At 31.5% G+C, this 22,057-nt stretch overlaps 1 protein-coding gene and 1 long non-coding RNA gene across 5 annotated transcripts in view; one reads left to right on the top strand and one right to left on the bottom strand.

Moving 5' to 3' along the window:
* LOC114804478 (uncharacterized) overlaps positions 1-22,057 on the bottom strand; it is a 92,989-nt gene that overhangs the window by 37,873 nt on the left and 33,059 nt on the right. For 3 of the 4 annotated variants that reach the window (XR_003752663.2, XR_008470238.1, XR_008470239.1), the window contains exon 4: positions 7,361-7,723. The exons of the other annotated variant lie outside the window; for it this stretch is intronic. This is a non-coding gene — a long non-coding RNA (uncharacterized LOC114804478). The remainder of the gene's footprint in view (positions 1-7,360; positions 7,724-22,057) is intronic. 4 annotated transcript variants of the gene reach the window in all.
* Positions 1,965-22,057, top strand: part of Duox_0 (dual oxidase) — a 49,010-nt gene continuing 28,917 nt past the window's right edge. Inside the window, exons 1-2 of the mRNA XM_011190998.3 lie at positions 1,965-2,149; positions 13,244-13,948. Of these exons, the coding sequence (XP_011189300.1) occupies positions 13,786-13,948 (163 nt within the window). The 5' untranslated portion in view covers positions 1,965-2,149; positions 13,244-13,785. The remainder of the gene's footprint in view (positions 2,150-13,243; positions 13,949-22,057) is intronic.

Here is a 22,057-nt window from a genome sequence, read left to right as displayed (position 1 = left end):
GTGTGAAATCTGTTGCTGCGAGATATGGAATATTGCAATGAATGTTTTACATACGCTGCAATTCTTTCTTAGTCGATATAGTGGAAAGATTATGCAGATATTCTGACCCAACGTTATTTGTAATGCCAACCTCTGGACCGTAATCAACAAACTACCGATCCATATCGAAATTCGACGAAATGATAAACACGGCTAGAATGGAATCATCAAGGAAACCGAAGACGCGGGAGACCAGTCAACTCCTAGAGACGGTAAGTCGAAGCAGAACCACAAAGAAGCGGTTATTCTTGGAGATTAATTCAAATCCTAGATTTAAATAAAATTAATTATAATGTTTTTCATTAAGGCCCTATGTTCTATGAACTATGGAAATATATATATATATATATTAAGAAATAATCGATGCGTCGGAGGTTAGCGCAATTCCTGGCAGCTTTTTTGAATATTTAGTATGGTTTCATCCCACTGTCGTACTGTACGCTACTGTCTAATGCTTGACGAACATTATATAGCTATTATACGTCATCGTTCCAACACACATATGTACATGTGGTGCCAAGAATACTTAAATGTGGATCAGTTTAAAAATGGAACAATATATTACTTTTAAGTAAAAAAAAATCATATCTCAGTTGTATTCATCCAAAGTTGGCTCATAAATTTCTTTCAAACTTGTTTTCGCTGTTTGATTATCAGTGAAATTGGGTTATAACTACTCCCAGACACTGGGACTCCATTTCAAATCATCTGCTTATTTGACTCTTCAACATATAGGTCATTCATCGAAAAATACATCGTACTAAGACTAGTCAAAGGCGATCTAAAATTTTCTGTAACTCGACAGCTTTTATGATCCTCACATACTGAATGTGAAGAACTTAGCCCTCCCCTTTGAGTTTATACCGATCTAAACCTTTGTCATGTGAGTAATATCTGTTAGTCAGATTGATTTTATGGTAGACGTACGGTTTATAGTTTAAGTTAATGTTATACAAACATTATTATTGGTACACAGTTTCATCTGGAAGCGAGTATTGAATTTCAGGTCGAAGAATCTCTCTATATTTTTAAAGATCTTTCACGGTAGGCTCAAGTGTGTGATCTCTTAGAGCTATGTGGTACAACAAAATTTGTTCGGAGACTATATCCTTAAATTATTTTTCTGATACTGAAATTTTAAAAATCATCAACTTGACTCCACTGTATTGTCTTCGGCTGAGAACAGACACGAAGTAGACAGCCGGAAAGTGATATTGGCGCTATATGAAAGTGAAGTGGGTTAAGTGAGTAAAAAAGAAGAACGCAAAGAAATGCAGCGCATGGCAACGAATACAATTGCAAGACAATAAAGACAAAAGAAAAGACACTACTTGTTTTAACAACAACAGCAATTTCATAAGATGCAGTTAAGACAGCAACTTGACATACGAAATTAAACGCATTCGAGAGCACAAAAGCCCATTAGAAATGTGGACTACTTCCATAATGTAAGCAACCACAACAAAAGCGGCGACAAGCACCAGCCAGCAGCAACAACAATGGAAGCGAAGAAACAGCAAAAACAATATAAATAAAACAGCAAAGAAAAAAACAACAATATTAAAATCAAATCGAAGAAACGACAACAACCGCAGCAATGAGCAAAAAAACGAAGAAGAAGAAGTCGCAGTCAGATGACCGAGTTGCCTAGCAGCTGGCAGCCAGCCCCAACACCGGTTACACCAGCCGCCATGCACAAGCATATGTACCTACACAGCTGCTAACAACCAAACCAAAACAACAACAATAACAACATGACCAACACAAGTCAGCAACAACAGCATGAATAGCCAAGTAGTCGGAGCACAGAGCCACGGAGCGACGGAGCGCGCCTGAGTTGGCTCAACATACAGGTTGGAGACGACAACGACGAAGACTTCAACTTCGCGTCAGCGCACCCTCGCCTTTGGAGCTTTTTTTTTGTTGTGTTGTGCAGTGTAGTGTTGTCGTGGCGCGACTGTTTGCTTGGCACTTGCTTGCCGGATTATTCGTCGTCAAACGTCGTCGCGTCGTGCTTGTGGCTTTTGCGGCTCAAAACCTAACCGTGGCTCACAACGATCTTCAGTGCTCGACGGACTCTTAGCGGCTACGGACGAAATCGGAAATTTCGGTAGTACAAAAACGTGTGTATGCGTGTGCTTATGTGTGTGTTGAGTAGCAATAAAGTGGGCAAAAATAAAAACAAAAAGCAACGAGTGTAAAGCTTTTTGTTAGTGTTTTGGCTGTGTAGTGAGTGTGCTTATTTGAATATTTGTGTTGTTGTTTTTGTGCTGAAAACATAAAAATTTGTCGAGCATATTTAAAACTGTGAAAAAGTAAAAAAAAAAAATAAAAATAAATATATTTTAAAGCAATGTTGCTCCTCGTAAAACAACAGATATTTTTATTTAGTTAGCGCAAAGCTTTGCTTGAAAGTGTGAAGAAGCCTCGTCGTAACTGAAGAGCATAACTTGTCCGCCAACTCAGTAAGCCGTTGCCATACTTTTCTACGCTACGTGCTTTCAATTTTTTCGGCAGCAATGCTAGGAAGTTGTTTTTGTATTCAAGAGGCTATGGTTTTATTGTGTTGGCGCTGACTACGGCCGCTTACCAAACGCATATACAATGAATACATATAAGCAGCGTTTATAACGAACACGGAACTTCCTGAACAAATGCGGAGCGAGAAATTCATTGTTTGTGCTGTTGCTGATTTCATTTGCATGGAATTGGAAATTATTTAAATAAAAATTAAATACTATTTTTTAACAAAGTATTATTTTTTAATAATAATAAAATGTTATAAAAAATAATAAATTAATATAACTGAAATATTAATTATAGCATTAAAATATAAAATAAAATTTTAAAAAACTTATAAATTCTCTAAAAAAAACAAAATCATTATTTTGATAAAAATTTAAGTACATCGTCTTGCACAATTTCGGCTTAAATTAAAAATCAAAATAAAATAAAATTAAATTAAAATAAATTAAATTAAATACATAATAATAAAATAAAATAAAATTAAATAATATAAAATTAAATTAAATTAAATAAATCGATTAATATAATAAAAAAAAATATAAATTCTCTAAAAAAATACAAATTCATTATTTTAATAAAAATAAAAGAACATCGTCTTGCACAATTTCGGCTTAAATTATAAATCAAAATAAAATAAAATTAAATTATATTAAATAATAATAATAAAATACAATAAAATTAAATTAAATTAAATAAATCAATTAAATATAAAAAAAAAATATAAATTCTCTAAAAATATAAAATTGTATATAATTTTACTAAAAATTTAAGTAGATTGCACTTTCAAAATTCGATGAAGCTTCATGCGAGCGCTGTCAACGAAATGAGTGAGAGCCGGTTTGAATTTGCACGTTTGTCAAGCTTATAGCCGAAATAATACAACAAAAATAATAAATAATTAAAAAAAAAAGAAACAAAAACAATAAAAGTATACAACACGTATACTCCCGCTAGTACAACAACAACAAAAACGCGCTCTCAAAACTCGTAAAGCGCTTGCTTGTCTTCTCCACTTTTCTTTTATTTTTCTTTAAACAAAAGAAAACAATCGTTTTTTCTTCACGCGTTTTTCACTGTTTACTCGCCGTGAGTGCGCGGTATATTTTTTCTACTCATTATGCGTACTTTGCGGGTCGTTGGTCCCTCACGCTGCGCTTGCGCGGCTGGCAACTGGCTAAGATAACTCAGCTGTGCGCTGCGCTTGCGTGTTTGCTAACTTCTTTTTTTTTTGTTTTTAATGGGCTTCATTATGCTTGCATAACGTTTTTCTCTTTTTTTTAGCGCTTTTTGTCTTTTTTAATGCTTTTTCGCTGCTTTTGTTTCGTATGGGGTTTTTTCCTTGAACATTTTTCGCTGCAAGACTGGCCATACCACCGAACAGCCAAACCGCTCGCTCCAGCCATCAGCAAGTGTTTAAAAATATAATAAAAATTTTAAAAATGTTGTTGTTACTATTGTTTATTTATGTATACATATGAGTATGTATGCTTGTGTGTTAACGCTACGCTGACGCAAAACGCCAACAAACAATCAACGTGCATTGCGTAAAAATTCGTGTCGGAAGTGGTTTGTGAGACAAGAAATGGAAAATATTTAATGCATATGAGCAGCAGTGAAACCAAAAAAAGTAGGCAAAACCGAAATGCGCTAAAAATAGCTAGCGGCAAGAAAAAAGCAAAATCAACTAAGCAATTGTTTGCGTACATTGAAAAAAATTTATTTGAAAAGATTAAAAGAGAAGAAAAACTTGTTTTTTTAAATGCGAATTTTATTATTGTAAATAGTAAATGTGGAATTTAATAATTTTTCCATTATTCATATTAAAAATAAAGGAAAAACTTAAATCGCAGTTTTAAAAACTTTAACACTAATGTAGTGTTAAATTAAGAAATATTATGTTCGTGTACTGTGGCAGACCTCAAAGTAGTGTTTCACAGCACAAATATTTGATAATAATAATAATTTTGAAGTTGGCCCTAAACATTGAATCCGCAGCGAATTCGATTTCGATACGATAAAGATTTTCGATCGAAACTGTTCGTTCATGCCATCATTGATTCCGTCGATAAACTGCTTTACCACAATGTGAGAACGTAAAACTTATTTGTCGAATTTTATCGACAAATGCGACTAATTTGATAAAGTTCCTGTGCGTTTTGATTTGTTCAAAAAAATTAAAACTGACCTTTAACTATTGTGAAATTGCTTCCAAAAAATATTTATTCTTTCGCTATTTCGGGGGGGCAACTTTATATCGCTTTTAATCATCTTTAATTTATTTTTGTTATTTGTTAGTCTGTTTTTGTCTCTTATTTCTAAAATACCCATTTAAAATATAATTTAGTCCGTCATCTGTTATTGTTTACATAAAAACTTCAAAATGGTTTACTTTTTTTAATTTCCGCAACTCACTCATCAACGGATAGATTTCGACCATAATTTTCAATTTTGCGGATTCAATGATTTCGTTTTTAGCGACATCTATTAGCCTTGGAATATATTTTTTCGAGTCGGTAAGTGAGTTAATGTGATCGTAAATTTTATTTTCGATACGGTTTCAATTATTCCGACGTAAAATTTTTCCATCGATGCGGATTCAATCATTAGGCCCATTATTTGTTTTCAAGTTACGATTAGTGTTCCGAGTTAAGTTGCGGATGATATTTTCTACATTCAAACTGTTTTTATTTTATATTTGGATAGAATGAATTAGGTGTCAATATCATTTTGAGATCTTGATTTTTTAACAGCCTCCTCCGGAACAGCTTTTTTAGTAAGTGTCAATATTAGACTTTTTAGAATAAAGGGCACAATACTTTCAGTAAAGTGTACTGCTTTCTTTGTTTGCAATAACTTCATATATCCGTTCCGTCCTTGAATCATAGAGGGAGTCTATGTTATTTAGCGAAATCGCTCTAAGCAAGTGCAATTGATTCAATTAATGATTCTTCATCTTCGTATTGTTTTCCTTCTTAAATTTTCCATGTAAGCCAGCCCCAAACGTTTTCAATTACATCAAGATACGGAGAATATGCCAAGACATAATACTTTTTCGAAATAAATTACATAACTAATTGAGCGTTATGAATCGAAGAAATATCTACTTGAAAAATCCATGGGATAGGTCCGAAGAGATCTGAACACACACTGAATCATTGAATCATTGAATCACACCAATCATTGAGTCGAGTGCCAGATTGAACACTACAAGGCATGTACTCTTCCTCCAATTGAAGGCGATTTTTTTCAACTTTTTGAGGATGTTTTGCATTTTTCATTATTCGCGAATGGTTAAAATGCTCTGATCTTAGATGCTGACTTAATAGAATTTCAAGCAATTCTATAAAATTTATGATGCTTTCGTGCTGTTTTTCGCCGTCTAAAGTATTTTTCATATTCCTCTGGATATTTTAAATATCTCTCAACAGATCTGGAGTATCACTTGATTTGTCTGGCAAAATTTCGATTCAATAGTCCATGGGAGGGAAAGAAGTATATGTTCAGGCGTTTCAATAGGCTTAAAACAATAGATTTTCGCATTTTTTTTTCAAATATTGCTAAAAAACAATTGATTTCTTAATATGACTTTTTTTATTAATAAAAATAATAGCCCTAGTTTTCCACAAGACAAAAAACGTGAAGTGAAAGCTAATTAAAAGCTAACGTGGATACATCGAAGTTTCTAAAGACTTTGCATTCACAGTTCTGTTTTTTATCGAACATAGTTTAAACTCATTTGAAACAATGGAGTTTCGAATCAGTTCATCCTTTCTATAGTCGAAAAGATGTTACACGGATAATTTGCAAGATAAAAGTAGCCAATGGCAGCTTTAAAAAACCTTAAGAAACAACGTATATTTTCAGAATAACTATTTGGTTTTTTCGAAGATATGATTGTTAAGTGAACGTGAAATATGAATGTTTCGCCACAAAATCGTTTAAAAATATTCAAAATAAATTCTGATTGAACGAATGGATCTATTGAACTATCAGAACGAGTGTATAATATACAACGCCTTTTGGCGTCTTTTCGTTATAATTGGCAAACTTATTGTGGATCAATCTATGGATCCCAATATATTATGTACTTTCTATTTCCAATGATGGTATTCAACAATATGTCAAACCAATAAACAAATTTGAGAAAATCTAGACAAAAAATTGTTTGAAGAAAACCCACCAACTCGGCATATTTTTTCCATCACAAGGGCAATCGAGTACACTGCACATCTCTGTGTTTATGCATTTTGTTGTGATTTTTCAATTCACCATATTTAATAACCAGTAAATAGTATTTTCAATTTCTGAAATGTCTTCACATTTATTTAGTCATAAATGCTGGTTTTTAATGCAATTATGTGTATTTTTCCTAGTCATTCGCTTTGCCTTAAAGCCAATATAATTGTGAAATATTCGAAGAAAATATAATTATTGATTTTATCTTTGCTATAAATTTAGGTTAAGCTAAGTGCTACAATTCATATTGCCGAACAAAATTATTTTCTGCGATTTAATTTCGTTTAATCATCATGCTTCCATTACTATAAGTAAAGAAATATTTCAATCGGAAATAAGAAAACTAGTAAACAATGATTGTATATAAGTAGTTGCAATTTTAATTTCCTGACTAAAAATTACGTCATGAAAGGAAGAATGAGAAGTGGCAAAGTAAAAATTTAAATTTAACGTAAACTCTAATTCTATTATTCTGGGGTATTTAAAACACTGATATTCATCACCTTTAATAATCTCACATATTTCTTGAAATAATTTCATCATAAAAATTCTTACTGACCTCAAATAGACATTTCACCACACACTATACTACGTACAATGTCATGCCGTTCACTACTGCAGTATTTGTAGTTGAAGTATGCACCTTTACATTATTATTATTTTTTGTCAAATTTATTCAGCTTAATTTTGTTTAAACGCTCGTAAAATGTTTTTAGCATTTGTCATTCATTGTTTTTGTGTGTCATATAGACAAGTCTATGCTGTCGCTGCATTCCAACATTAAAAATGTGCATATTTTCCGACTTTTTGTGGCTCAAACGTGTTGTGAATTTCGAACGTCAACAAATGCTTCACGCATACGCTTAGTTATTACTCATTTGACGGTAAATAAAACAAATATTTAGAGGTCTTCTTTGAAGTGCTGAAATGAAAATGCAAAAATCACTTTAATTGTAGGTATTTTTATTTTATTCGAGAGAACAAAAAATGCAATAAACTAGCAGCTAGTCAAAGTTGAAATTTTATTTAAGGTCGTGTGAATGGAGTGTTTTATTTTTGAGATTTATATAAGTTATTTTTTTATTTTTTATCGAGAAGTTATAAACTAGTAAGTGATCGAGGTTCTTTTGACATGATTTTATTATTATTTAGTAGAATGCAGTATATTTTCTATAGAGCAGAATTTTAAATATTTTGAAGAAACTGAAAGAAACTTAATCGATCACAAAATCTTCCATCCCTCGAAACTAATAGCGTATTATGGCTCATCGTTAATGTATGTGACAGAATGAAATTTCTATGATAATAATTCCAGTATAAGACTTATACTGAACATAAATGTCGAACACTGATGGTTACTTGACAGCTGGTTTGACAGCTTTCATATAGGAAACTCTATATTTGACAGCTCATTTAGATCAATTTATAAGTTATAGTTGAATTCTCATAAGCACAATATAAATTTACGGATCATTTTGAAAAAGTTTAAGGCGATGCATGAAAGCAAATCTCAGAAGTGAACTTAAGAATACCAAAGAGCTCTACCTACGGAAAACTAGCATTACACAAGTTAATTCTCCAGAAAAATACAGAATAAGTGTATTTTATGAAGCAACACATATAAGTATATATATTCAGAAAATCGGTTTATATTATATTATTTTACTGTGGGTTTTAGCAAATCTAAAGACGTAAGAAAAAGTAAGTAAAAAAAAGAAAACATTTATCTAATACTTTTTAGCCGGCTTGTTTACTAGAAACATAAAGGTTATCTAGTTAACCGATCTGAACAATTTCTTCGGAGATTATATTATTACCTTAAGCAAGAATCCACGTCAAATGCGAACATTTTCCATACAAGCCATTGATTCCGATCGTTCGGTTTGTATGGCAGCTATATGCTATAGTGAACCGATCTGAACAATTTTTTCGGAGTTTCTATGAACAATAACTCACACCAAATTTCGTGAAGATATGTAGTAAAATGCGGAAGTTTTCCATACAAGCCTTTGATCCCGATCGTTCAGTTTGTATGGCAGCTATATGATACAGTGGTCCGATATCGGCAGTTCCGACAAATGAGCAGCTTCTTGAAGTGAAAATAACATCTGCAAAATTTCAAAACGATATCTTAAAAACTGAAGGACTATATATACAGACGGACAGACAGACGGGCATGGATAAATCGACTCAGTTCAACATACTGATCATTTATATATATACATTATAGGGCCTCCGACGCTTCCTTCTGGTTGTTACAAACTTCGTGACAAACTTAATATACCCTGTTCAGGGTATAAAAATGCAACACTTACACAACGTAGCCATTTTTATTAAGGGGTTAGGCCAGTCTAAAGCCCTTCAAAAAGCCCATCTTTGATAATATATTCTAGAGTAACGAAATTCCAATTGGGATATCTTATATATATATTTGAGTATAATTTGTATATTGGCATTGGCATATGGCGACCCATCTTCGGAATCCCATTTTCTAATAGGGTCTACAGAGACGGTAATCCTAGAAACTCTTTCCACCCGAACAAAAAAAGTTTTAATCTACTGGCTAGTATGAAGTATTTATGATAAAGACATGTACATTTTGGACGTGCTTTGACTGATTCTACCCGAACGTTTCGACATTACAGCGGGTTGGATAGGGAAAAATCTATTCAACCTATTATATAATTGAACAACAGCCCTAGGTAATAGATAATCGATCTTTTTCTTTTATTAGTGTGCCTCTGTGTTCAAACTGAGTAAAATCGGGTTATTATTTCCCATAGGTTCTATATACCCAACATTAAGGTTTTCAAAAATCCATTCGACTTTATATCGTATAAATATAGTTAAATCTTAGGAAAATTATGTAAACGTATCATGTATTAGCTGGTTGTATAAAATGAGCTGCGAGGTGAATATGAGTGAATTCGATCTAGGTATTATTTTCGTTATTCTAGTGGACTTTATACCGAATATTTTGGTCAAATTGTGTGTTATCTTAATAAAAATATATAAATAAATTGCGAAAGTATAAAACCTTCGGTTACATGTTTTAAAATCTATTGATTAAATATTTATTTTTAGTTTCTGTTAGAGAAATTATGTTTATTATTAATTCAAAAATACTATTTATTTGCTTTATTACCTTTAAACTATATTTCAAAGTCACTAAGATTTTTGAGGAATTTGAGGACATTTAAAACCTTATTAAGAAAATTTATAAATACTTAAGCTCTCATATCTATCAAAAATAATATTTATATCTTTACTGTGGAGTAATAAATCAAAACTCTACCTCACAAGCAAAAAAAAAAAATAAATTTCAAATAAAAATATTTGACTCGAATTAATTTTAAAGTGCGATACGCCAATTAAAAATTTCACACATTAATTTCAAAAGAGCACAACAAGGTATTTTCATTAATTATGTTTACGAATAAAAATTGTGTTACAGCAAAAATAACAAGCATATGATTTGAATAATTGAAAAGATATGGAATATAAAAAGTTAAATAAAGCAAAAAAAAATTAATTCAGTTTGCTATAAAACATCATTTACCTAATTTGTTCTGCGTACTTGCACGACTTGGTACTTGTCTAGTTTTCTAATTTATACAGACGCTTAGACACAACAGTATACATACGGACATATTCAAATTTAAAATATTATGATCTCAGTACGAACAAATATAGCTTACACACACAAATATAGCTTTGCGTACGCAAATGAAATGAAAATCGCGCACGTAGCCATGGCTGAGAAGCGGATGGCGGTTCATGCCCATACATCTGTATGCATGCTCACGCTGCTTTTCATAAAACCCCATTTTTGTAACGGAAGACGGCCTTAACGGTAGTGCTACCACAGCTGTGTTATTAAATCATACACAAAGCGGCCGGAATTAACTGGCCGACAAATTGTATGAATGAATGAATGAGCGCCCATAATTGTTTCGGCTTGCACGTTTGACCTTCTTTTGCGCTGGTTTTTTGATTTAGTTGGAGAAAAAATTTGCTATAAATTAGATTAAACTAGATTACAATGTTTTCGGGAACTGGTATAAAGCTTACAAATATATACATACATATGAATAAGGGCTTTAAGTTGAAAGATATACCTTGGTGTTGCCATATCGTTACATACATAAATAAAAAAAAAAAATATAAAAATATTGTCTAGTACCGAAACATGGCATATTTTTGTTCGTGCTCAATGGATCTATTAGATCAAAACTACAGATTTGGAGAATAATATATTTATACCCTGAACAGGGTATATTAAGTTTGTCACGAAATTTGTAACACTCAGAAGGAAGCGTCGGAGGCCCTATAAAGTATATATATAAATGATCAGTATGTCGAACTGAGTCGATTTAGCCATATCCGTCTGTCTGTATATATACGAACTAGTCCTTCAGTTTTTAAGATATCGTTTTGAAATATTTATTTGTTATATTTCAGATGTTATTTTCTACAATACAAACTGAACGATCGGAATCAAGTGCTTGTATGGAAAACTTCCGCATTTTACTACATATCTTCACGAAATTTGGTGTGAGGTACTGCTCATAGAAATAATTTAATCTCCGAAAAAATTGTTCAGATCGGTTAGTAAAATGTTTTCTTTTTTTTTTTACTTACTTTTTCTTACGTCTTTAGATTTGCTTAAACACATAGTTACTAAAAAAAATGCACCTGTGAAGGCTATATTGGCTTCGGTACAGCCGAAGTTAACGTTTTTTCTTGTTTTTTGATGATTTTCTTAAGTTTTGACTTTTTTATACTAATTGATAATATATTCTTAATATAGATTTTTGAATCGTAGAATTTTTGAAAGGCATCTCATTGTTAATAAAATAACATTAATTTTTTCATCATTACTTTCCGAAATATACGTGTAATGCTATATACATTCTTCCGATTCACTTGACTAGGTACAAAGGTCAGAATTAAAGTTTTTGCAGATCGCGGCTTTTTTCGCGAGCTATTGCTTCCAAAATTAATAAAAGCGCAAATTTTTTACGCAATTTTCTAATATATTTGAACCCATTCCCTGGACATACCAACAGGACAATGCTCCGATCACACAGCAATGATAGTAAAATCTTGGACTACAGCTCAAAATATGAGTTTGTTGAAGTTGCCACCCTATTCTACTGACCTTAATATATTTATGAGTCAGGCCGTTAATTCGATGATCAGGAGTCCCCTATAGGAGCGATAGAAATTGCATGCAGTGAGATATCCCATCCTATCCTATACTTAAAAAGCATTTATGATTGCATTCCGTATTTAATAAATGTTTGCAAACACTTTAACCAATTTTTAGACACATTGTACAGTAAATTTAGGCAACTTCGAATCGGAAGTCATTCATTACCAAGTCAGATCTGGTGACTCATTATTTCTTTATTTCGGTCGATCGAAAATCGATTTGTGAGTGAAGTTGTATGAGAGCTCGTATAATTTTGACGTTTCAAGCCGGTTTCTTCCTCTCTTTTTTCGTCATAAAATATTCATTTAATATTAATACCGAAAAGAAACAATAATAAAACAGTTTCTGTAGCATTTGCTCATCCTTCTCTTCTATCTTCTATCAGTAAAATATTGTTAAAATACTTATCCGGATAAAAATTATTGTATGTAGGTCTAAGGACATCCGCAAGACTCTTTATTTCTGGAAGGGGCAAATAATCTTACTCAAAACATAGGAGTTTTTAAATTCTCATTACACCGCTTTAAGAAGCTGTAAAACAATTTCATTAAACATTTAAAATGTTCCTACTAATATCCTCCTCGTACAGGATCAATTAACCGGCCTTTGCTCGATTAAAAATATTATTTTACTATATTAATATTTAATTGAATACAAATCAAGTTCAAACTAGAATACAGCCCTGTGGATTGTTGTCCACGCTGGACATTTGGTTGTGTTTCTTGATAAAATAGCAATCAGCTGATGCTCTTATAGAGCATATATTTTATTATATCGCTTTGCTTCTCGATAGTTTTCAAACCGTTCTCTAAAGTTTTACATCGAAGAATAGTCCAATTTCTAGAAACGTTCTATAATGGGTCACCAAATTCAAAGAAATTATGGGACTGAGTTTACTTAAGCAAAAAAAAAATTAAAAATGTTGAGAAAACCCCTTAATTATACAACATAATAAAATTTATTAATAAAGTAAATATAAAAAGAAATAATAAATAATAATATCTAATAATTGTCACAAAAACTACAATGAATATTAAAGAAATAGCAAAATTATATACTTTTTAATTTCGATTCAGCAGTGCTTCATCCTGCAAATCAGCAAATTGACAGTACCATTAAAGCATCGACATTAATTCTGCCGCATCAGAATTACTTATGCTTTTCGCACATGACATCCAACTCAATCCATCCATTCATTAATTAATAATTAATAAAAATCTCCCGTAGTTTTCCATAAGAAAAGTTGAATGTGAAAATGCAATAAGGAAGTGCTGGCTTTAGAGCAAAGCGTCATCATTGCCAACGTGAGTAGCAACAACAGTTAACTAAACAATAACTACAACACTACGAACAAAAGCGAAAAAAGATCGCACAACAAAGCAACGACCACAACAACTAATAACGACGACCAACAAGAACGCCTGACTACGATCACCAACAACAACTAATAACGAAGATCATCAACAACCAACAACAATTCATCTTAGCAATGCGATGACATACAAGGCAACTTGCTGAAAATCATCATCTTGCTCACTGCATTGCAGCTCTTCGACTCTCTGCTCCGGCGCTTCGTGTGTTTCATTTGCATAAAAAAGCATAAAATAAAAGAATAAGTGTATAAAGAGCGCAGTGAAATCGAAATAAAAGAATTAAAACAAGTGATAGTAATTTTAAGTGCTACAAAATCAGCGAAAAATAACAACAAAAATTGAAAATAGAAAATATTTTAATTGTATTAGCGCAAACAGTTCTACCTGCTGTTTCAAATGAGTGTTAAAAGGTTAGCCCCAGCGTGGGGTCAACAAAGGCAGCGGCAGCAGTCGGGAAGATTGCAATATTTCAATGTTGCCAACAGCATTGTATTTAGCAATAAAATATGGTTTACAATTGCCATCATATTTATCATTTGCTTGGATGTGCATTGTCAAGGTGAGTTTAAATTACAAAAACAAAGTATATTAATTATGTTTATTTGGCATATGATTTACTTGGAAGTATAAAAGTTTAGAATTTTTTCTAAATGGGTTTGAACTAGCAATATATATATTTATGATGTAAATAATCTTTAAAGAGACTACTCTCTCCATGAATCCCTTCCTCTATAAGAAATTAGTCTCCAACATAGACATTTAAAACATGTTCGAACAAAAGCGAATATTTTAATAAACCTATGAAATATTAATCTTGGACTTATCCTTCATAGATCGTATCTTATACATGTAAACGAGAATCGAAATTATGGAAAATGTTTTTGAATGATATTGTGAGATATTTTACTATTATGCAAAAAAAATAATATACGAAAGATACAATAATTAATGCGTTAATTCAAAACTTTTGTAATTCAAAGTAGGTAGAATAGGGAAATTCATTAAAAATAATGTTCCGATCTCACAAAGTCGTTAAGTCATCATTTCTAAAAAAAGTATAAACTGCTTTTAGAAATAAAAAAATTTTTGAAATATTTATATAGTCAGTTAAAAACAAGAATGATAAATATTTTATTGTTTTGAAAGCGATTCTATCCGAATCAAACCAAAATTGTAAGAAACAAATTATATTGGGTGTAAAAGCTTTTTGTTTTAGGTTACAAAAACTCTTTTTTTCGTTCAGAATATCAAATATTATGAATCACTAACAATTCCTATAATTTTCTAACTTAAATTTAAAAAAAATCCTAACCGTAATTCAATCTTTCTTAGAACAATTTAGAAACTTAAAAGTATAAATAAGCAGTACCCTTTTATTATGTATTATGGAGTCCAACTAGTTCTCCTTATGGCTAAATCATGTGTGATTCATATTCGTCTCTGATATCTTTACTCAATTTAAGTTTCTTCAAAATTTGGGTTACTCATACGCCATGTACGATGGAGTAACCACAATGTTTTTTGATTCATTCATTTGATTATGTAAGTAACTAGTAGTAGAACAATACTGATAATCGTACTAAAAAGAATGAAGAAAAGAATTTCTCAAAATAAGTTGTTAAAGGTGAACGTGTATACGTGAAGAATAAGGCTGCAGAAAATCGATGATTTATAGTTATTGTTGTTATTTTTATTGCGTTATAGTCTTTTCGTAGATTTTTCGTATTTAGATCAATTTTCTATACAACATTAAAATCTAATTATTTCTCATATAATTCTTAATTTATTTTAATCGAGTTGAAAATGAAATGCAAAGAGTTGGGAGTTGTTGTCTACGCTGTAAATTTGGCTGTATTTATTGATTGAAACAATGGTTGTGGTTCATTGATAAAATAGCAGTCACCTGTTGAAACTTACCACCTTCTTTTGAAAAGCAAAAACAAAAAAGTAGAACAGCTGATCGTTTATTGAGTAGCCGACAGTGCAAAAGGCAAAACCTGGTTTCTCAATTAAAATTTTAATTGATCAATTAATTTGGCTGTGCGAAAAGGCTATTAGAAAACATTCACAAAATAATTGAAAGAAATTCTGCCAAATTGACAGTTTTCGACGGGATATAATCCGGGTGAGCTTCGTTTAGATAAACTCGACTGCTGTGGTCACTAATTTGGTAAGACTGTCGAAGGACGTAGGCCTATGCCGGTTTGAAAGCCAGGTATTGTTTCAATGCAATTAATATATTTGGTTAAATTTTTGGGTAAAAGAAATGCTCATTAAATGTCCAATTATACAAAAAGCGACCGCCATGGTATGTTTTAAAATAAAAATTGCTCTCCAGAATGTAATGTATGAATTAAAATCAGACAAATTTTATTCCAAAAAAAAATTGAATATATTAATTCAAATTATTATAATTAATTTCATTCACTTTTTAAGTTTTTATTTGATTTCTGATTGTTTTAAAAATAAATAAAATGCTGATACAAAATTCTGGAACAACAGAGTTCAAAGAACAATGAATTATGTTTTTGTGGAACTACTAAGATAATCTTTGTAGGAATAAATACATTAAGCGGAAGTAAAATTATTCGACCTATACTTTATTATCATGCATTTGAATATATTTGCTTTTTCTATAAGTTCGCTCCAAATAACATAAGCCGTTATTGATCAGCCATTTACCTGCTCGATATATGTATTTGTGTGTTGATGTATTGTTCAAAAGTTTTGAAGTACAAGCAATAACAAAGTTAGCGAGTTAAGTTCGATAATTCCCTCTTGTATACTTTCTTTAAGCCGTATAACTAATATTTACAAATTTTAGGCAAATACGATACTTATACGAGGGCTGCTATAAATATTTCTGGCCTAATAATGAAAATAGGAATATTTATCAACGATAATGGTTTTATTGTTTTTCAAAATATTCTCCATCAAGATTTATACACTTTTGCATGCGCTCAAACCAATTTTCGAAGCACTTTTTTGAGCCTTTTTTTGAGCGATTGTCAAATTGTGCGGGATCCAACGAGAACAAACCTTTTTTACGGCCAGGTGTTCATACAATATCGAATGTATGCTGGTGGGAGAAATGCATTGGCATGCCTCTATCTGAAGGTATGTTACATGACGGTCTTGCATTATCAGTTCACGTACGGCATCGATGTTTTCTGGCACAACTGGCAGCTGTTTTTGGACGACCTTCACGGAATTCGTCTTTGAGCGAGCGTAGGCCACGATTGAATTCGTTGTACCAGATTTTCACAGTGCTATAGGATGGTGCTTCATAGCCATACAAAGATTTTAGTTCATCGATGCACTCTTGTCGCGATAATCCACGTCGAAAGTTGTGAAAAATGATCGCACGAAAATGTTCACGAGTTAATTCCATTTTTTGGCCGAGATGAATTTTTTAATTCCCTGTAAATAAAACAATTCACGATTAAATTACAAAACGTTCTGAGTGATGTTATGCTAAAAAATGTCAAACTTTCCAATGGAAATGTCAGATTGCACCTGGCAACACTTAGTGTTGCCTAGGCCAGAAATATATATAGCAGCCCTCGTATACAGGTACATATGTATGAATATATGTTTTTTATTTTAAAAATATTAAGACATGAAATAAAATATAATTGTTCATAAAAAACATAAGATTAATACAATGTTATTTAGCGCGGAAAGCGGCATTTCTCTAGCAAAGTGAGAAGTGCAAAAAATTAATGTAACTGTTACACAAAGCTTTATCTCAAAAATAACAAACATAATTTTCATAATTAGTGTTAATATAAAATTACGGTCTCTGTACAAATCTTTCTCAGAAATAAGCAATTCTAAGAATTGCTGAGGAAACTCATCACATTCATTAAACCCATAAGCAACTATGCACTTTACTATATACACATAAGTTTACACAACATTTGAACAAAATGAAATTACATTTGGTAGTAACGCTAAATTACCGGTATTGCAAAAAACACTGTTAATTACACTACACACAGCAAAGCATAGCAAATATTTTACTATTGTATCCGCTTCCTTGGAATTTTGGTTTTCTCTGTGGAATTCCAAACACATTATTTTGTGTTTACATTCAATAGTACGAGTATAACCGCATGTATGATCAAACATATGTATTTTAATCATTTTATAATGGCATTAATACACAGTTAAAAAGCGCCGAATGAAAACGTAAAAAATTGGCTGTTAAAGGCAACATGAAGATGCCCTCATAATTGACGTGCGCGCTCACAGCTAACAGCGAGATTGATGGAAAGCAGTTTACTTGTACGCTTAACCCTTGTTTTCTAAGTAAAAATGTTATTCTTTACACAGTTTTAAAATGTATAGTAACGGATGTTTTTAAATGTGTGGTTTTCTAAAAATACCCTTTATATGAGGTGTGTAAAAAATAACGATAATTTTCGTTTTTTGAAAAAAAAAAAAAAAAAAACAATTTTATTCATTCGTCTGCATTAATGTTGGCCTCTTTATAGTTCCCATTCGATATTACTTATGGGGTTAGGGGTAGTCAGGATTTTCAAAATTCCATTTTGCATTTCTGTTAAGAGTAAAATCTTAAAAATATTCTCTGAAAATTTGAAGTTGATACGATAATTACTTTTCGAGTTATTCGGTAAATAACAAAGAGCGCTCAGGCACTCCAACACACTAGTGTCAAAGTTTAAAAACGTTTATCTCTCAAAGCTATGTTTTTTGAACTGGCGACAACTGTAACTGCCCAGTAGATTTTAATGAAATTCATTTAGCTTTTAGAATACATAATAAACTCAGGCCTGATCCGAAGGATTATTTTTTTTCAAAAATTTTGATTTTTAAGACCAATTTTTTTCCCGAAAATCTAAAAAAAATTTCCTGATCCCATTTTGTTAATTAAAAAAAAAGCTTCGGATCAAGCCCAGGATTATTTATTTATAAAACTATTTTTTCTTATCCGATTGATTTTAGATGAATCTCCAAGGACTTATGATTGTCACCGCAAGTACCTTTTTTTGAAACTGGGTCAACACAGACAGCTATAACTTTGGAAATTATAATTTTCTTTTTCAAATTTTCGTAACTTTAAGTCAAAACATTGTATAATTATCCCATATTATTACTTTTGTAAAATTGTCGAAATGATAAAAGTATTGTAAGGGTTAAAACTTTTGACTTCTTCGGGGAAGAGCACATATTTGTATTCTTCCATAAAGCTGAAACGCCAAACTATTACCGCAAATTTACCAAAACCGCTTCCACTGCAAAAAAAAAGATTTGAACCCACTATCGAAAAGTGGAAAATACGTCAATTTCAAATAACAACAAATATAATTTGTAATTAATTTTGGAAGTTTTAATAAATTACCTTTCATCTCATATGAATTTTTTTGGAATGATCTGCAAAATGAAAAATGTTCTTTGTTCCACCAATATTTTTTTTAATTTCTGTTTTTTTATCATAAGTATACATTTTTACCAATAAACATATATTATATATATATATATGTACATTTAATTTGTTGGCGGCTTTCTTTGAAGCTCTTCTTTCTCTTTTTTCTGTGTTTGCGTCGGCGTGACGCATTACAAGAAATTCATTTAATTTTTTTAAAGAGAGATCACTAATCACGCTAATATTAACGCTGATTAAAGAGTGAAAGAAAGTGAAAAATATGTTGGAGCTATAATAATTATAACGATTGAAGCTCACCGTTTATTTCGCCAATTTCATTGTATATCAGTTCCAGTTGATTTTAGGATTTTTTCGTATTACCCACTTCTTAATTTCTGTAACTATTTTTTTCTTATGAAATGTTCTTTATGTATTATGTATTTATAAAACTAGATAGTCAAAGCCTTACGCTCAAATATGATTGAAAACTTTTACTGAAAGCTTATTATGCTTTGGATATACGCTTTTCCACGACATTCATGGTCTAGACAATAATTCTTTTCTTTCTCTCTTTATCTACCTTATTGATTATGTATTCTAGATTGCCTAAGCTTTACTCTCTAATAATAATTAGTATAAGGAAGCTTCCATTGAAATAAGCTTTTTTTGTAGCTTTCTCTCTACGACTTTCATGGTCTTCACAATAATTACTGAAATTCATAGATCAAATAATAATTTTCGAGTAGCTTTTTCAAAATATATACTTTCAGATAAGGACCTTCGGTAATAATATTATTAACTACCTTTCTGTAGTATTCTGTTTTTATAAAATTTAGAGAGTCAAACTTTACGATAAAAATATAAGTGAAAGCTTTTACTGAAATAATTATGCATTGGATATAAGCTTTTTTGTAGCTTTCACTCCACGATATTGATGGTCTAGGCAATAATTCTTCTCTTTCTCTCTTTATCTACTTTGTTGTTTATGTATTCTAGATTGTCTAAGCTTTACTCTCTAATAATGATTAATATACGGAAGCTTCCACTGAAATAAGCTTTTTTTGTAGCTTTCACTCTACGACTTTCATGATCTTGACAATAATGTCTGAAATCAACAGATCAAATAATAGTTTTCGATTAGCTTTTTCAAAATATATACTTTTAGATACGGACCTTCGGTAATAATATTTCCGAAATCGGTAAATTTAGCATACATTTATAACTAATTACTAATAACTTATAAAAATACAAAGCGAAATAAACATATGGTATTAATACTAATAAATGATGAAACTTTGGTGAAAACGTAATGTGCAGAAAAATATTTGAATAAAAAGACAGCCCTGCAGGGAAAATCTCACTTAGAATGACTTGACAGTACACACACAAAAGATATACTTTAAATTTGACTGGTTTGAGTGCCAGATTTGTCGAAACAAAACATTCAACAAAGACAGATTCTATAAAATTATATTTCAATTAAAATTTTAACTTCCTAAAAGCATTAAAAAAAATCATGTTTGACATTAAAGTCATTCACAATAGTCAAACTTCTGCTTTTCCTGCAGGGTACACTACTAGTCGTTGTATTTCCCTTAATCGCCAATCCAGCCAGAGACAATTTATGTGCAAGCTGCGTGCGTGATAGACATTTGTCAACGTCCAACAAAATATTCGCACTGCATACTCGTATAACCAAATTCGTGACGTTTGTACTTGTTTGGCTTTAGTTTTAATTAACAGCTCGTAGCCAAAATGTAGGTAGATTCCTACACAAGCGCCGAACTACCGACACGAATACCAAGTCATGGCAACGCAGAGTAGAGTTTGATTTTGAGTAATGCTTGCATGAATTCTGTGGATTGCGTAGCAATTTATAAATACCACATGTTCTCTTATTTGTAGCTGTTAATTGCTCCCATTTACGCTTAACGAAAGTATGCACTTCATTAAAGACACCAAAAAAAATAAAAACTCGTACAGAGAAAAAAATTGTTTATTCACAAAAAGCTGAGCTTTCAAAGCCGAAACTATGGCAAATGAGAACTCCAGCTGGTATTCGTGTGCTGGTGCTGCGTGTATAATTTGCTGACCTCCAGCGCTTGGCTAAAAGCGTTCGCGCTTTTAATGCGAAGTGGAAAGTAATTGAAGGTCTTAACTTATTTTGGCAGGCGCTGCGTGTTGCATTGTCATTGTCGCCACAGTTGATTGCAATTGCGCGTAAATTCGTAAATTTTCTGCAATTCAAAGAAAAGACACTTAAAAGCAACAATTAAGATACTGCTTTGTTGCACAATATAATTTAATGATCTTTGCCAACAAAATTATAATTATATGACGATTTCTGGTTATAATACTGTCATTATTACTGGCCAGAAAGATATCACTTAAGGGACCTTCCGATACTCGTTTTTTTTTACAATTTAAAATAAAGTACTATCATAATTATAAAATTCCAAAATTGAACGCTACATTATGATTTTTCGATATTTATTTTAAATTGCAATACTGACAATATTACTGATCAAAAAGTAATCGGACCTTTTGATACAATGTTTCTTAAATAAAAAATGTAATGTCGCCATTATTAGGTACTGAACAAAACTATTAAATTTAACACTGTGGTACTTACTCTCATTAAAAGAATTTTCCAAATTTTCAGTGAAGTCAGATCCCCTGTATAAGCTGTAGACCTAGTAACACTTCACTTTTCAAAAGTGGTTTTATATTTAAAGTTATTAACATTGCTGGTGGATTGTTACACAGTGTTTGCACCTGTTCCTTTGGAGTTTCTAATTACTAATATTTATCATTGTACTTAAAACTAATTGGTGTTGTTGAGTATTTGCTAATATTCGCAATCTGCTAATCCAGATTAGGCATCAAATGGTACTTTCACTTGCATGATTTATGTTTTCTCCTCAGGATGCAACAGCGACATCGTCAAGGGAGTCACCAAAGTCCAATTTAGATAGATCGTTCATGAGAAACATATCATTTTATTTTTCAAAAGTTCTTTATTTATTGTATTTGCCCGCTTCAAAACTAACAAGAATTATTAGAAACTCAAATTTATTTAAAGGTATATAAATTCCCGAATCGGTGGAATTTATTTCTTTAGTCGGCAGATAAATCTTTCCTTTCTACGCGGTTAGAGGAATGTATCAAGGTATTGGCCAATGGGTTTGGAAGTTCACTAATTTTAGTGATGTATTGCATTCTGATGTCCTCTTCTTTCTTTTTGTGTGTAGACCAGGAGGCTAAAGAGATTCAAACTAC

This window comes from Zeugodacus cucurbitae, chromosome 3, assembly GCF_028554725.1.
Source record: "Zeugodacus cucurbitae isolate PBARC_wt_2022May chromosome 3, idZeuCucr1.2, whole genome shotgun sequence".
In the NCBI taxonomy this organism is placed as follows: Eukaryota; Metazoa; Arthropoda; class Insecta; order Diptera; family Tephritidae; genus Zeugodacus; species Zeugodacus cucurbitae.
Note: the sequence above shows the minus strand (reverse complement) of the source record. Positions and strands in the feature narration are given on the sequence as shown.